The following is a 15,360-nucleotide window of genomic DNA, read 5'->3' as shown; positions in this document are numbered from 1 at the left end:
AGTTGATTCATAATTCTGACAGGAACAAACACTTGTCTCTGTCTTTTTTTTTGTTGTTGTTGTCGTTTGTCTGCATTTGCTCACACCACTTTACCCAGAACTGTGGGACTACGTCCTGGTGAACTTAAGTTCAGTGCTCTGAAAACTTTGGTATCCGGCTGTACGGTACATATAGCTTGTACTGACGTTCCAAAAAAAGGCCCCGTTGGAGTACCGACATAGTGCGACGAGAAATTTGTAACGTCACGTTAATGTTATCAGTACGTCACACGCAATATGTTTCGCTATCAATGCACAGAGGTCCAGTAATGTTCTAGCGTCTTCTTGATCACACTAAAGCAGGTTAGTAGCCGCGTGATTATACTGCCGTGGCGTTATCTAAGCCGCCTTGTTGGAGCCAGGTTGTATGTTCATGCTTTCACGAGCACTATATCAGTGAGGCCATCTTGTGACAGAATTGAAAAAGATGCACACAGAGAAGCCGTGAATTTCGGTCGTATAAACAAACGTTCCCGTTTCCGCCTTTATTGTGGTCTGTAAGATGCGCACAAGAAAAAAATGACAAATCACATTTCGAGGAACACCGCAGGTCGGGTAAAATGAAGGAGGCAGGGTAGGGTGACACAGAGAGATTCCAAACAACTTTTTTTCTTCCACAAAGGTACCGACAGCAACAGCCAACAGTCCTTTTTTTTCCTTTCTCAACTAGATATTACGTATGTACACGTCAAGCACAATGGTATTTTATATTCAACACCTAGTTCGAGTATATTGCAGTTTGAAAAACAAATAAGTGGTGAAGCGCGGTCCTTTCGAAACAATGAAAGGACCACACTCCAATCAGTTTCTCTAGTGTTCATCAGTTATAGGGAGTTTTGAAAACTTTCTTCCCCAAAAAGAACGTTGGCAAAAGCTGAGACGAGTGACAGGTACAATGTCAAACCAATTTCCTTATTATACCGACAAACAACGGTTACGAAAAGATGAGAACAATATTCCATGGTCTTGCGTGCAAAACCATAAGTTTTAAACTCAATCCAGAGCCCACACGCAGTGGGGTGCACCCCGAAATAATTTCGATCACCCGGTGCTTTTTAAAGGGCTCCTAAATTACTCGTTGTCCAAATAAGAGAGTGTGGTTGTTTTCTCGCATTCCCTGTGCTTTGTACCGGAGCTATCTTCTCATTACCTCTTGTTTCTGCATAAAACTCGTCGGCAATGTTCGCAATGAGGGTGGAGTTCATCAGGATTTCGCGCTTCTCGGCTGCTCACCGCTGCCTCGGCTTGCACAGTTGAAAGCGCACACAGCGAAATGGAATCATTTGATCACACGGGACAGTCGTGCGAGACAAAGAAGAACGAGCACGCAGAAGGAAGGGCGGTAAATAACTTTATTTTAGTCCAGCAGTACGCGACTGAGTCTGCACGGAAAATTAGGATATAGAACACAGTCCGAAACTGATACTCCTCTTGTATCGACCAATATAAAAGTGATTTATTCCAGAGTTGACGTAAACAATCTGATGGCGTTGCAAATTGCGCTGAATAGACCGGAAACGTCAGGGCAAAATATCACGCTCGTTCTTTTTACGACTACAGGTATTTTAGGGGCCCTTTTACTTGCTCTTAAACATAAGCATACGGGTGTGTTCCTTTCATTTTGCACCGCTCCATCAAAATTCCGCCCCCATAACAGGCACTCGAATCCGCACCCTCCCACATTGCGACGCCACGCGTCGACTGCTAAGCTAAAACGGCATGTGTGTGATGAGATAAGCAGTCATGAGTGTGAAGCTGATACGGTACTCTGAAGAGAACATGTCAATCGAGACTGGTCAAAGAATTGTTTCGAAAATCCTTCCTTAATCTTGTCTCCGAGGAGCATCGGTCGATTACGGTCATCTCGCGAAATAAGTACCCGTTATCACTTTAGTGTTTTGCTGCGAAGTCAAGATGTCATTAATTACTCGTTTATTTCATACCTTTCGATATATTTCTGGCAGCATGGGTGTGAAAAAAAAAATACAGCTTTTAAATGTTAAAACTTTCTTGATACCAATTGAGAGCCGGGGATTTTTTAATAAAAAGTCTGATTAGTATATTTTTTTATTTTAAACAGTCTGGTGGTGCGTACCAAATATTACATGCTCAAATTTTTACCTTCTTACAGTACGATAGTCATAGCGCGAGAACAGTACGATGACAAAGAGACAAAAAGGACGCGAGCGCTCGTGTCCTTCTTGTCTCTTTGTCGTCGTTCTGTTCTCGCGCTATAACTATCGTCATGTTATACCAAGTAGCCCAAACTGCCACACTTCTTAAAACAGTTTACATTGGCGTTTCAGATATTTTTCTTTTTTCAGGCTCGTCCTAGACAGCAGCTCCTGTGTGGTCAGTTCGGATAACTTATTTGCCCTTAATTAACCTCCTATCTCCTTGCCAGTCTGTAATAACTGATTGCTTGCATTCCAGTGTCTTTTTATAGACACGAATTTGGAGATACTGATTTCTCAGTAAAGTTTTTCAGAGCGATGACTCCGCTGGATCGGACGCGCACTTGCAGTGCAGGACCAGACCTGAATGTTATTCTCCTCAGCGCAACCTTTTCAATGCAAAAAAAAAAAAAGTTGCTAAATGGTCACGTAACACTGTTCGAGCAAATATGCTACAAATATCAAAAGTGCCTCTACGAAACAATCGACGATCTCACTCCTGCCCTTTACCCGTGTATTGCGATAACAGCCAGTGTGTCACGCATTGCTACTGGGCTCCCTAAAAGCAATACAAAAGGTCTTACCACGTGACGCCGCCTATGGTTTGTAGGGTATGAGCTTTGCAGTCATCGCTGAGAGTCAGTAATGTGTTCTGCCACACACCCTCCTTATTACTCCACCTGAACTATCTCTTGCATCAATTCGATGAAATCCGGTGAACAATATTGACTTGAGCTTTGGGTAGCAGTTCCCTTAAAATAACGCGTTAAACAACTATCACCGCTTCGAAAAGAGAATATGGTTCAATGCACCCTATTTTTTGATTCAATTCCTCTATAAAGAAACTGTGCTATCACACTCATTCTTTCTGTTATCTGCGTATTCTTAAGGCTGTGGGTTTTACCGATCTAGTGACCATCGTGGCGTAGTTAGTGTGTCAATGTCGTAGGCTGCCAAAGACACTAAGTAATGCGAAAGTCCCGCACGTGTGATATGTGCGTTTTGCATCATCCATTCGCAGCATTCGAGTTTGCAACCAGTGTTTGATCATTAAGGCTGCCAGCTCCAACATAACTTCTTTCCGTACCCATGCAAAAAAGGGTGGGGGTTGGGTGTTATTACTGGAATATCCACTATATATAAACACGTATTATAACTCTTGCACCAAGGCGAGGGGATCGAAGCTGAAATACTCGACGCTTAATAATTGAAACCTTCTCTTCAGAATCTGGCTATCACTTTTCATACTTGGATTGGTAGCGTACATCAAAATCTCTTAACCACGAAGATGAAACAACACAAAGATGAGCAGGAGATCTAAAGTATACAGAGATATGAACGGCATTTCAAGCTTACTCTTCAAATGATTTAAAACATCTAGTTGGTTTCAGTCCGCCCACAACGCAAGTGGTGACCGGTAAAATGACTCCTAAGCCACACACAGATTGAGTACAGTGCGAAAAAAAAAAGCTACCATAGGTAGATGGTTCAAATGGTGCGTTTATACGGTCAGTTCTAAATAAGAGAAACGTATACAGTGCGAGAAGTGTATTCATAAGAGTAGTGCCTTGATTGACACTCGTTCGTGAAAGAGGCCATAAATTGTTCACCCACGCGAGCAGGCAAAGCTAGAACGTATTTTGCGAAATTGCTTCCTCTTCTAATTCTTGTCCGGGGCACGTCCCCAAAACTCGCCTTGAATAAAAGGACCACGAGGAGTGCCCAAACGCATAGATATTGCGCAGCAATCGGTCAAAGTGTAGCGTGTTCAATCAAAATTTTGTTTTTGCTGTTGCTGTTGTTGTTACTGTGGTTGTTGAGGGACGGGGCGAGGTGGGCCAATGTCTCAAGTATAGTGGGCAGTTTGCATCTTTCTTGGCAGCCCACTCACGTCTGCGCTGGCGGGAACTTGCCCGTTTCAACTCGTGACGAGGATTCCAGGTATGAACACCACCACGAACATTACAATAGGCCTCTTTACAGACCTTACATTTACCCGCTTCTTAGAGCTTAGCAGCGTGGCATGGTGGGTGATTACTATTGCCCCCGTTATACTAAAGTAACATTTTGTGCCGTCCTCATTGGTGCCTGACACTCAAAACTACCGCGATAGATTCGACAAGTGCGTTACTTGACTTGGTTCATCCTTTCGTGTAGATCTCCTTAGTGGACTCGGCTTTGTACCCTTTCCAGGTGCGTCTTTGGATTGCGGTATACATGACGGGTTCGCTTGCGGGAAAAGAAGCGTGCGCGAACGATATGGGAACGATAGGACTCTCTTCTACCCTCCACCCAAACAAAGAGACAGGGCTATAAAAAAACACAAGCCACTAAATATTAAAACGTGGTATTACGATAGCTCACTCTTCGACAAGCTTTACTAATACCCATTACCACAGTAAAGTGAACATTTTCCACAAAGACGCTGCGGTGACGTACAGCACTAACGGATTGAAAGTTTGAACATTTTGGGCTAAGTGATGCATGTTATTCTACAATCTATCAAAAAGGTGTCCTTTACCCATCTTTCCTGCATGCGTAGCACTTGCTTTAGAAAAGCAAGCTAACTCTCTTTAGCAGAGCATTGCATTGACTCTCTTTTGGAATGTCGTGCGTCGTATGACTCTCGTGAAGAGAGTCAGCTTGCTTCTGTAAAAAGAGTTCTACATATGTGAATGTCCCGTGTAAAAAAAAAACGCCAATGTTCTCGCAGTGTAAAGAAAAGAGGGCGTCGTTTGGCTATACTCTCATACATGAGAACGTCACATGTGTAGCACTCCATTTAAAGAGTCACCTTGACTATAGTTTGGAAACGGTGTTTGTCTCATGACTTCACTAAAAAAAGTCAAAGTTGAATTGAATTGAATTGAAGTTTATTTGTCCTGAAATTCTTACAGTATCGGGAGCAGAGGCTAAAGGCTATATTCCTCGTCTATACCATCGTTCTCATGTTCTACAATTTATGTCACATCGTCGCTACTTCGACTCGACCACTTAGACGGTTAGACCAGAGTCCAAATTTACTTTAGCAGCCCAGATCTGCTGCGACGTGACGCTGTTTCCTCGTGAAATTTCTCCCAACACTTCCTGTGCAAAAGAAAAAAAATGATGTCGCATTCAACCCGGTAATGCTGTACGTCGTTTTTTTTTTTTTGCAAATATGTTATAAATCGTGCTGTGCTCAGAGACACAATGACTGAAGAAGAGGAACAACAGTAGTGCCAACCTGCAACTAACTGTTTTTGTCCCTTTATACGCACTTTAGAGAAACACATCGGTAATCACGACTAGCTACTGCTTCTTGACGAATTAATTACAAGCGCATTTGCAAGCTCTCTCACGCGTTCTGAAGAATGAGCAGCATGGAAATTGCCCGCCTAAGTTTTATTAAACATTCACAACAAAATAGCTTCCCGAGGCCACCAATTGCCTCATATACGAAACGAAGTCTCGAGCAATATACCTAATCAGATATGCTGGGCCATAGTTTATTATTCCCTTTATTAATCATACCGGGTCGCCGATGCGTGAAGCACCCTATATCGTATTGACTGCTCAATTACGCCTTTGGTAGTTCACGAAGTGTGTGATGTGTTGTTAATATTAATATCTAGGATTTGACGTCCCAAAACTATGATATTATATAAAAGACCCCGTAGTGGAGGGCTCCAGAAATTTTTCGACCATACGGTTTTATTTTACGTGCCCTGACATAGCACAATAGACCTCAACTCAATGGCTTCAACCCTTTCGCCTCCATCGAAATTCGACCGCCGCGGCTGGGATCGAACCCGTGACCATGAGGTATTGTTGACACAGGGAAACGCATGAACAAGGAGAGCCTGGACATGAGGCAAAGCGTTTATTGCGGGTAAGAAAGGGGGCGAGTGAGCCGTGCTATTTGATAAGTAGCGCCCGCTCGTGCTTTCTTTTTTTGCCTTCGTTTCATCCAACGATTGAGATGAAATGCCCCTTTTTATGTAAAGGCCGCATCGATATAGGCTCTGATGGAGTATCCGGGAACACTATGAGTAAAAGACTACTAAGACTTGCAGTTATACACGGATGATATCGATGACGTGCATTTGTTTTTTTACAAAAAAAAAAACAATGGTGTGTGTACGCGCGCGTTGAGCGAGATGCAAAGTCAAGCGCGCGCGTTCAATGATGAGTTGGGCTTAGTGTCGCCATTTTCGCACACACCTCGCCGCCACAAGGAGTGAACGTGTGTTCGTTACAAACCATCTCCCGATTGCTGGCGGAGGGCGCAGTATATTTTACGAGTGGGGGAACACGCTCACCAAACTACGTCGCACTACGCATGCATGCCATTACGACACATTGTTACAACGGCTGTTCAGTTCGTTTTCTTTGTCTGTTTGATTGTGTGTGTGAGTGTGTTTGCTTGTTTTTTATCGCACACGCACGTAAACAATTACAACTACACCAGGCAAGCAGGCAGAGACAGCTTGGAGTACGATGCATGCACGCCCCTATTTACATGCGAGGAATCGTGTCGATGTGGTCACGTGTTTTCTGTGACTTGTCTACTATATATACACTGTATAGACACACAGATGTCGTCACGCAAATGAGAAAACGATTGCATTCCCGAGACTGTGTGACGATTGAAGCTACACTCAAACATTGGGCTTAATTACACAGGTATCGGCCTGGAATGAAGAATTAACATGGCAGTTGCAGCAAAAGAACTGAGAAAGGTCGTCATGTTTCAACCGCTTATGCAAATGCGCCTAATCTTTAGCAGTAACGTACTCCGTGCTACGAAATTGTAGTTTGGCGAGTAAGGCCAGCGTCAGTTGTGCAACTTGTCCAGTTCGAGAATTCGAACCGAAAAGTGGAGCTGAAGCTAACATCCGAGGTGCGAAGTGCTTACGCACTAAGCCCATACGTCGTGAATAGGCAGAAAGCAGGCCACAAAATATTCAAAGACCATCTTCCTCTTAAGAAAGGACTTTTCGTGATTGTAATACTGATGATTTATAATACAGCAATACCATACGTATGGTACATTGCTCTCATGATCTTGATCATTCATTACACAAGTATTCGCTCCTTTTCTATAATTGGACAACTAATTTTCTGATTTTTCATACCATTCAATGTTTCTTGAAATTGTCTGCAATGTTACCTTAACTACTGATTTATGGATACCTCACTATAGATAATGGCCAAGCAGTCGAATATTCGCCATAAATTTATAGACTATAGGAACTCGAAAAAATATTTATAACATTTCGAACTAAGTTCACAATGCGCCTTCCTTCGAGAAATTTCAGCATTGATTGCCAATTCAGAAGTAGAACAAAACTCATTGGCTCCATGCTTAACACACATGCTCAGACACACACATGCATGCACACGCAACAGGTGAGGTAATGTTTCGCGTCTGAAGGTTACACGGGCACAGCTACCATTGTCGGGGCTCTGCGGAATGAATTACGGAGAGCATATTTTCCAAGGATAGCTTACGGAAGCGCCAGACTTGGCATGCCAGCAACGGTTTGTTGGCCGCACTTGAAGTCGATTCGGTACGTTTGAAAAACTGCTACACATTGCGACATTACAACTACGCAGCGATGGCTGAAACTTTTATGTAAGCGAACTATATGATGACAAACAATTAAGTGAATGAAATACTCTCGATGAGTCCTTTTTTTTTAATGTGAGAGATGAGCGAAGACAGTGTTGCAGCCGGCAAAACAGCAGAGTTGTGACATAGAAAAGAGATGTAAAGCGTTACAATGCGACAAATTACGTCATACGCGTCAAGTTCTTTGTTGAACGCAGAAGATTTCAATAGAAAGGTTCGTTAGAACATTCATCACGTAGTCGCTAATCGCTACATCGTTTAACTGCCGGAGCAGCTTCGTCCCTTCAACCAGTCAATACGCGCGCAAATAGTGAAAAGAACACTTTTCGTGCCGTTGAATTACTTAAAAACAACACACTTATGGTTTACGGCAAACATAACGCGCAACCTAACGCTCACCAATTTTAATCGTTTTATACACGACATTTTAAACACGTAAGCTTTACAAACAAGTTAACGGTGCATACAAGAGTCCGACGCGTGAAGCCAAATGCAATAATTTATGCAATGAACGTGACACGTAAATTACTCTGCTGCAAATTATTTGGGGTTACGCACTTCGACGCGCTGGTAATTGGGAATTACCTGAACACTAATCGCGAGGACTCGCTAAATTACCGCGCCTGCCCTCCTGCCACAATGAATTCTACTGAGCACAAATCATCCTCCGTCTGCACATAACTTTCAGGCTGAAGAGAGGTTTTAAATCAGAACAACCGATTCTCTGACCTCACGACCACCAAGGCAACTTGTGTTTTAAACACACATTTTAACCTTTGTCAGTATACAGGTGCATCATACCAACTTTACAAAATAAGGAAGCTTTACATATACAAATGTTCAAGTTGCAGGTTCTGCACGGGTCACAGAATTCGCGTTGCCGGATCGCTACCGTACCGAGTCGCGTTTATCCATGATCAGTGATGTGAATCGAGAAGGTCTGTTCATCTTCATCTTGATGTTTAGATTGTTTTTTTACCTATAGCAGCGATTTATATCCAACTGAAAACCCGAAGTTCTAACTGCGTGCGTGAGACTTCAGAGACATAACGACGTACGACAACACGCGGAAAATTCATTTCACTTGTCTTCGTAGATTTGGAGCTGGCAGGTATCTTACACTGGTTGTGTCATAAGTCGCGCGTCTTAGAACGACCACGCTGTTTTCTGAATCTCGGAATTTTATAGTAGCACTGACGAGATATTTCAGTTTTTTTTTTCGGCTACAATACTGGACTAGAATTCGCCAAACTTCTGATTCGTAAATGCGTTTTGTCATTGGTAATCCATCTTAAATACTCATATATCGCGCATCATGATTGGCTGATATATCCTTTTACGACATTTTTTTCTCGTAAGCTGTATTTGTATATACAGGTTTTCATTTCCACTCTACAGCGATCACAGGGAGGATGAAACTGGTTATGATGTGCATATTGTCTTCGGCAGCATACGACAATATACAGTGGTAACGATGGAGATATTGCCTAAACTTTTGTAAACTACAGCTGCATTACAAAACATTATAACGCGTCATTCGCCTCGCCGATCAAGATGGATTCTAGTGGTAGTGTATCTGGACACTCATATGTGAAAAAAGTTTTGCGGAGCAGGTATACACAGCTCCTATTGAATGAACAAAAAACTATTGGTATTGTTCCTTTGGGGTCATCACTTAATACGTGCGTTAAAATATGACTTGATACTTCTTTATACTTACAAGCGTATGCTCTTGAATCCATGAAAAAGGATTTGAGCGAACATAATCCCAAAAAAAGTGCACGGAATGAGCCTCGTAAGAAAAAATGGGGTGCTTGAGTCCTACAGCCTAGATTTTTCTGGCTTTAAAAGACAAGAAAGAAGATGATCATTCCATATTTATAGTTTTACCTCACAGTACACTTCATCGGTGTATTCAGGGAATTGACACTCATCATTTAATAACTTGCACACCATGACAGTTCTTTAACGTGGTGCGTAGGACAAACATGTGATAACTGTAGTTCAGCGTTTATATTCGCGAACACGTGAAAAACTTCAAACACGCATGGTCTCTAACGCAACTCTAAAAACCGCAATGAAACATTTGGCACAAGATCCAGCACATTCTTGAGTGAACGCTTCACGGCGTGGTCTGAAAACGAATACGACACAAACTGGTTTCGTCCCCAGGGTGTCTTGACGCACGTATCATCTATTATATACAAAAATGGTGACCTTTCCTTTTTTTTAAATAGCTATGTACATAACATATACAAAATCCATCTCTCACCCGACACTTTGATACCAACTTCACAAGTTCTCGCCCTTTTTTTCCCGCGATCAGTGTATGTGCAGAATGAAATATATCCTTGACCTTTGAGACATTCTTTATATAAATGCATTGGAGTACCTCCACCACAACACAGACTTTACGAGTCTTGTTCTATCAGATGTGTCCTTCACTATAGGTGAGAAACAGCAACGGTCCGGGCTGTCGCCTGGTAACAGAGACTAGGTTTCCATCGACTGCAACGTCCTTATACCAGTAGCCAGGTAAACTACACTTACGCAATTTGACGATAGGTTCACCTTTCATTCCCGCAAATGGCTTGCGTGCAGCGTGAAAAACTACGCACCCTGCAGCTGGATTAGACTAGAAGAACTCTCTTGTAGGAAAAGTCCAAACTAACTTCTGTTTCATTTTTTTTTTCTTTTTCGGGAGAGCTGACGCACGTGTCTGCCAACCAATACGGTCGATTCGAAACTTGATTGCAGAGATTCCAGTGGTAATACACTACAGACAACATTATTTTGAGCCTATCAAATTCGTATGACGAATAAAGCAGATGAAGAAATAATGAGAAGACACCAGACAACCACGGTCGTATTCCCGACTCTACACCTTTCTATAGTCTACACAAACAAAACATTGAGCTAATGGTGCACCAGTCAGCAATAATGAGATGTCACTATGTTAGCGTTACATATTTTTATCAACCACCAAAATTTTCATGCGCAATTCGTGTTCCGTGATTGTTATACCGTTTTGAAACCCCGACTTTTAGAGTTCATGACGCTGTTCAATCTGAACTGCTGAACGGGCATGGGGATAAACACTGGTGCTGGCTTATGTTATTTACTGAAGCCTACTTGCAGCGCTTCTGTGTACTAATGGTAACACTCGAAGGACACAGCTTTGAAAACCACCTGTTGAAGACAAGTGTGAGAAAAAAAAATAACTGTATCAGTAATACTGCAGGTAGTGTTTGTGTTTGTGCATTGAATAGGAGGGACCTTGAACGTTTCACAACAGCAGCTCGACTGTTTTGATAAGAACATTTCACTGCAAAGCAACACAGCTGGGAGCACAGAGCGTGAACCGGCTTCGACATGTACATACTGCACCGACAAATACGCGAACACATATTGTTTGGCCAAAAAGAATGCTAACTTGAGCTGTGTAACAAACCCGGTATTTGGTGAACAATCGCAATCCAAAGAGTCTCTCAACGCACTCCGGCAAATGGCACACTCATACCTTTGCTAGTCGGGCCCACTCGAGAGCGCCTTGCCAGCAACGAAATTTACCTGTCTTGAGTGACAACGGCACATAAGCTCTCGACAAACTTGTCGGACATCATTGCACCATGCATCGCTTGTAGCATATCTTCCCATCAATATACTGCAAACGAAGCCTGTAGTAACAGCTTGTAGAACTAGTATTGGTGGTTTAAACAACAAACTCATACAGTTACTGAGTGACAAGCCCCGGAAAGCAGCACTTCGCTTCAGCCCTCGCAGTATACAACCATTGATCTCAATTCACTGGTTCCTGAAAAAAAAAGTGAGAACGCACAAACGTCCACTTGTATTCGTTGGATCCACGACACAGAGAAAGGAACATGAAAACGACTAGCTCTACTGAAGGTATATTCTTCGCCAGTGGCAAACGTTTCCGCATCACCGCTTGGTATTAACAACTTCTTGAGCACCACTCCAGTCGCTGCTAATGGCGACAAGGGTGTATAGTTTTTTTTTTTTTAAATACTCCGATACAGTATAAGCACAGAAAGAATAAACATGTATTCGAGAGCACGGTAACACGAAAAGAAGAACGTGGTAAAAGAAGCTTGCTTCGATTTGCGTATTTACAAGTGCTAACACACACACACACACACAGCAATGACAGAGATAAACAGCACGTGTAATTTGAACATCGAAAGGATAGAGATAATGCAACATCGAGCTACGGAGAGCAGACGCCATTTCGTATGCGCACTGTTAAGCTGTTAAAGATGTGGGTTGGTATTTTCGTGACATCAGTTCGTTTGTCTGCGTTTCTCTGTGTGTATGTGGGGGGGGGGGGGGGGGCAGAGGGTGTATTGTGTTCGCCCTTGCCAATCAAACTTTCAGTTAAAGTTTAACTAGTCAATCCACTAGAGCTTCGGAACACACCTTTAAAAAGTCACCCCAATTCCCACGTGTAATTCACCATATCAATATATTATTTTGCAATCTGGTAAAGCAAAATTTTATAAATATACTTCACGTCTGCTCTACATACTAGCCGCAGATTCTTTATGAACCTCAATGTTGACTACTTTATTCAGCACCATAGTCAGAAGACATACGCAAATGCCAGCGTCCAATATAAACTCATGATTTAAAAAGGAACGGCATTCATGTCTAGGGCTAATTGTTTCCATAGCGAGTTATTCTGATTTTTGAACGCGGAAATAAATGGTGCCTACTGACTCATCCACAATAAATAATAACGATAGATGAAAGCCTAGCTGTGAGAAACACAAAGAAGAGAGCACTGAACAAAACGAAGGTACTTATCTGCCTATCGCCTTCCTTTAAAACAGTTTAATCCGAAACGACGTTGGGAATGTTATAATGAGTGAAAAGCTGCTTTCTCGCCCGTGTCGTTCGTATTGGCAGCGATAAAAATGAATAATGTGCATTGTTTCTTCGCTTACGCAATACACGAAGCAGGGAATGTGTTGTGTAATAAAGTAATACACTTATGGTGATGAGTAAAAAAACTGTGACCTCGCGTCGACTTTGTCGACTTTGAAAAAAGCGAACAACACTGTGGTTACAAGGAGCACGCTGAAAAATAGTGAAAACTGCTCGAGTTTCACAGCTCGTCTGTGCGTGGTAGGTTTTGTATCGGGGTTATTAGTACTCCGCATACTATAGACTACTTGATAACACAGGTTGACTACGGACAGTGGGCAGCATCTCAGGCAGCGACGATGTTCAGTAAACAGAAAGGAAAACGATGTAGACATTTCGTAACACGCACGGGAAGGGTTTTCCCACGTGCACCCGGCAATGAAACGGACCGTCTTTCACTTGCCTATTGAAGCAGGAACACACGGTCGACCACGATAGGCTGTGGGGTGGAGGCTGCCAGAGGTCACATTCATAATCGCGTGAGAGATAGGTTCTCGGATGTCGCATGTGCTCTCCCACGACACGGGAAGACAGGCTTTGGGAGCCGAAGTAAAGAAGTGATGACACTCTTGAGCGGCACGATTCGCGGGCGTTTCATTTGAAACGCACACGCTGCTCCCACAAAACGCGCAGAACACACAAAAGAACACCAACAAGGGCAGCGGTAGCAGAGCCACCCGTCGTCCGCTGCCGTATAGCAATTAACACGTTTGCCGAGGGGTGCACGTCTGAAAACTGCAGACATTGGGGGAGGGGGGGGGGAGGCCTTGGACTTGAGAAAGTTGGCCTCGATAGATAGAAAAGTTTCGTCGGAATATTAAGAAGCGCCGGGGGAGACACGTTCACAGAAGTAGAAAACAAACAAACCCCTATCCTGCAAACCACTCGACGTTACCTTGAAATGGCTACTGTTGTAGCCACAGCAGTAAGGGGCATCGAAGAGAAAGCCGAACCATTCACTTGCCGAAGCGTTCTTGGCCTGAGCCTCCTGACGATGGGCCGGCCCAGTACGTGGGCTGTTGGCCGGTCCCTTGAGCATTGCCATTGTACGACCTGAGCAGTAGTTGAGCCGACACTTCGGCCCACGGGGACGAAGACGTCGACGCAGCGGCCATGGCGTCTTCGCCGCTATTTATGCTTCTGGCACCGCTACTGCCGCGACGGGGCGTTATCACCGGAGATGCTGGAGTCTGACGCACTCGCACCGCGTCGGGGCTTCCGAGACTGATGATAATGTTCTTGTAGACGGCGGCGTCCTCACTGCCGCTGCTGGCGCTCTCCTCAACGATCGAGGAAGCGCCTTCCAGCAGGGACTCGTCGCTCTTGAAGGCCGCTGAAGCACCGCCGCTGCTCGAAACGCTGCGACCGTACCGGACCGAGCCGCCCGGTAGGTGGTGGTGATGCTGCTGCTGCGAGCTACCGCCGCGGAACACGACGTCCAGAACCTCGTCGTCGCTAACGGAGGGCACGTGGCGGCATAGCTTCCGGTGTCGGAGACCGGGCGCCGCGTCGTCTTTGTCGTCGGGCGACAAGGTCGACATGAGCGTCTCGGAGCGCGCGATGCGCCTGCGAAGGCAGGGCATCCACATTTCGACCAGGTCGTCCGTCGTCTGGCAGGAGACCTCGCGCTTCGAGGCCGACGCGGCGCCGTACGCGATCTGCTGCTGCACCAACCTACGGCGCTCGTGGGCGCCGGGAGGCGAGTCGGAGGAGGTGCGCTGCGCGGGTACCTTGGTTGTGGTGCCGAACAGCGGCTCGACTGAGTGCCGCAGGTGCGTGCGCCGGTCGAGCGCCTCGGCGGCTCGCACGGCCCGGATGTGCTGGGCTACGCTGGCTGCGATGCGGTCTTGCTTGCTCGCCCGGAAACGCTCCAGCAAGTTGAGGCTCTTGGTTCGTGTCGGCGGCGGCTTGATGACTGTCTCTGCGGTGTGGTTTCTGCATCAAACACGCGAAAAGTTAGGTCAGAAATCCCCTTTCGGTATTACATTTCGTTTACGAAAGGGAGACTATGTTTGTGTTTCAACAATGACATTCAATACTAATTACTACACTACACCGAAAGCATGCAAGTAACCACAGGTGGTCGAAATTTCTGGAGCCCTTCACTACGGCATCTGTCATGATCTAATTGTGGTTTTGGAACGTTAAACTCTGCATATCAATCAATCAAAGAATGCTGGTGATTTCAACAACTTTGGTCTGCCCAGCAATCCCTTGAAGTGGCTGAAAGGCTCGTTCTCTCGGTCATCACGTGAATGTCACCCACGGCGCAATGACCTGTGTTTTGGGAGACGCCATAAGAGTCTACCCAATCTAATAAATTCATTTGTAGAAAGTACTGCGGCTGCGCTGCGCTACTTGCGACCACCAGGCGGACTAGGGTCTGATTAAGGGAGTTGCGGTAGTTTTAGAGTAAGGTAGAATATAACAAACGAAAGTGCGTTACATCTGTTTTCTTATTCTTTGATTGTGCTTAAAACGAGGCCATGTTATCATGTCAAAGCCATGATAGTTCATTAGACGTGAAGTTTACGCAGCAGGCACCAAAATCGCAAGTTTTGCTCTTTTCCTGCTTACAACAATTCATTC

General features: G+C 44.4%; 1 protein-coding gene across 1 annotated transcript in view; it reads right to left on the bottom strand.

The window, feature by feature from the left end:
• Positions 1–13,515: 13,515 nt before the first annotated feature.
• Positions 13,516–15,360, bottom strand: part of LOC142786655 (metabotropic glutamate receptor 5-like) — a 36,022-nt gene continuing 34,177 nt past the window's right edge. The window contains exon 8 of the mRNA XM_075884286.1: positions 13,516–14,706. Within this exon, the coding sequence (XP_075740401.1) occupies positions 13,728–14,706 (979 nt within the window). The 3' untranslated portion in view covers positions 13,516–13,727. The remainder of the gene's footprint in view (positions 14,707–15,360) is intronic.

The sequence above is a fragment of the Rhipicephalus microplus genome, unplaced genomic scaffold, assembly GCF_043290135.1.
Source record: "Rhipicephalus microplus isolate Deutch F79 unplaced genomic scaffold, USDA_Rmic scaffold_27, whole genome shotgun sequence".
Lineage (NCBI taxonomy): Eukaryota > Metazoa > Arthropoda > Arachnida > Ixodida > Ixodidae > Rhipicephalus > Rhipicephalus microplus.
The sequence above is the reverse complement of the archived record's forward strand: the minus strand, read 5'-3'. Positions and strand labels throughout refer to the sequence as shown.